At 39.3% G+C, this 1,800-nt stretch overlaps 1 protein-coding gene across 1 annotated transcript in view; it reads left to right on the top strand.

Annotated features, from left to right (window-relative positions):
- LOC101846723 overlaps positions 1 to 1,800 on the top strand; it is a 13,311-nt gene continuing 11,511 nt past the window's right edge. The window contains exon 1 of the mRNA XM_005093649.3: positions 1 to 412. Coding sequence (XP_005093706.1) covers positions 265 to 412 — 148 coding nt within the window. The 5' untranslated portion in view covers positions 1 to 264. The remainder of the gene's footprint in view (positions 413 to 1,800) is intronic.

Consider the following 1,800-nt stretch of genomic DNA (forward strand, 5'->3'; position numbering starts at 1 on the left):
CTTGAAACTTTGGCACTAGATCAGATCACTAAGAATGTGAGTTGGCCCGCTATCTGTTTGGACGTGGAATCATCTAACTTGGAAAGCGTGTGTGTGGTGTGGCAGTGTGGTGCCTAGTAGTAGTAGTAGTAGTAGTAGCAGTAGTAGATCTTGTGTAAATCTGTGTAGAAGAGAGACGACAACACTTTTAGATCTTGCCAACGTTTTAACAAAGATTCTGTTAGCCTATGTGCAATCTTTGGTTTTAAAGACACAACATCGAACATGGATGAAATTGATGACAGTGTGTACATTGAGTTTTTTAAAGCCCACCCATGTTTGTGGAATCCGTTAGATCCTGGATATTTGAAAGATGATCTGAGGCGGAATGCACTTCAAAGAATTCTTATACAAACGAAAAGTCCGGTTACAGGTAGGTTATAATTTAATTATAATTTAATGCGCTATATAAATGTTATATTATTATTATTATTATTATTATTATTATTATTATTATTATTATTATTATTTAATTGGTTGCTTTTAAGGCAGGACAATGGGGCTATCCCGAATAATGTTGTGTTGAGAAAATAGAAGGTAAAGTTTTTGCCCTTTGTTCAGTTTCTTTCAAAGGCAAGGAGAGTTTTCTCTAAAAACCAAACAAATATTATATACTATATAATATAATTATATATTTTTTAAATGTCTTACTGCAACACGCATTTAAAGAGTCACCAGTGGATGTCTTCCTCCACTGGAGAACTGATGGGTCGCTCTCCAATCTTGCTCGACTCAGGCCAAGACCAAGATCAACTAAACAACAGTACAAGACCTTCTCTTCGCCGATGATGCTGCTCTTGTTGCTCACAGTGAATCAACCCTACAAACATTGATGGACCGCCTATTAACAGCATGCAAGGTCTTTAGCTTAGTCATCAGTGTTAAGAAAACAGTCGTCCTTACCCAAGAAGGTGCAGAGCAAAGCCATATATGGCTGAACGACAAGGAACTTAAGACAGTGGACAAGTTCTGTTACCTGTGGTCTACCATCAGCTCTACTTCTACTACATCACTTGATTATGAGATCAGCACCAGGATAGGGAAAGCAGCAACAACTTTAGGAAAGCTGACAAAACGAGCATGGGAAAACAAAAGATTAACCATCAAAACAAAGATAAAGATTTACGAAGCATGTGTGTTCAGCACACTCCTTTATGGATGTGAAACATGGACCTTGTACAGCAGACAAGAAAAGCGCCTCGACATATTCCATCTCAGATGCTGCCGCAAGATCTTAGGCATTTCGTGGCGCGACAAGGTTACAAATGTTGAAGTGTTGGCACCGGCAAACCTCCAGAGCATGATAACTATCCTGTGTTTAAAAAGATTGAGATGGCTGGGCCATGTCAAGAGAATGAACGACAACCGGATTCCGAAGCAACTTCTCTATGGAGAACTTGCCCAGGGAAAAAGACCAAGAGGAAGACCAAAATTGAGGTACAAAGACACCTGCAAAAACAGCTTATCTAAGGTTGGAGTAGATGTTAGCATCTGGGAAGAAATAGCTGAGGACAGGAAAACATGGAGGAAAATGATAAAAGAAAGAACTATAATGCTAGAAAGCAGCGTTAGAAACAACCAGGCTGAGAATCGCCAACGACGAAAGGAAAACAACGGAAATACAGAGCTTCGATCTACGACACTGACATGCAAGCACTGCGACAGAATCTGCGCTTCAAGCATAGGAAAAATTAGCCATGAAAGTAGCTGCACGATAAGACAACCTCGAGAACATCTAAAGCTTAATTGAATATATATATA

This window comes from Aplysia californica, unplaced genomic scaffold (assembly GCF_000002075.1).
Source record: "Aplysia californica isolate F4 #8 unplaced genomic scaffold, AplCal3.0 scaffold00067, whole genome shotgun sequence".
NCBI classification, from domain to species: Eukaryota; Metazoa; Mollusca; class Gastropoda; order Aplysiida; family Aplysiidae; genus Aplysia; species Aplysia californica.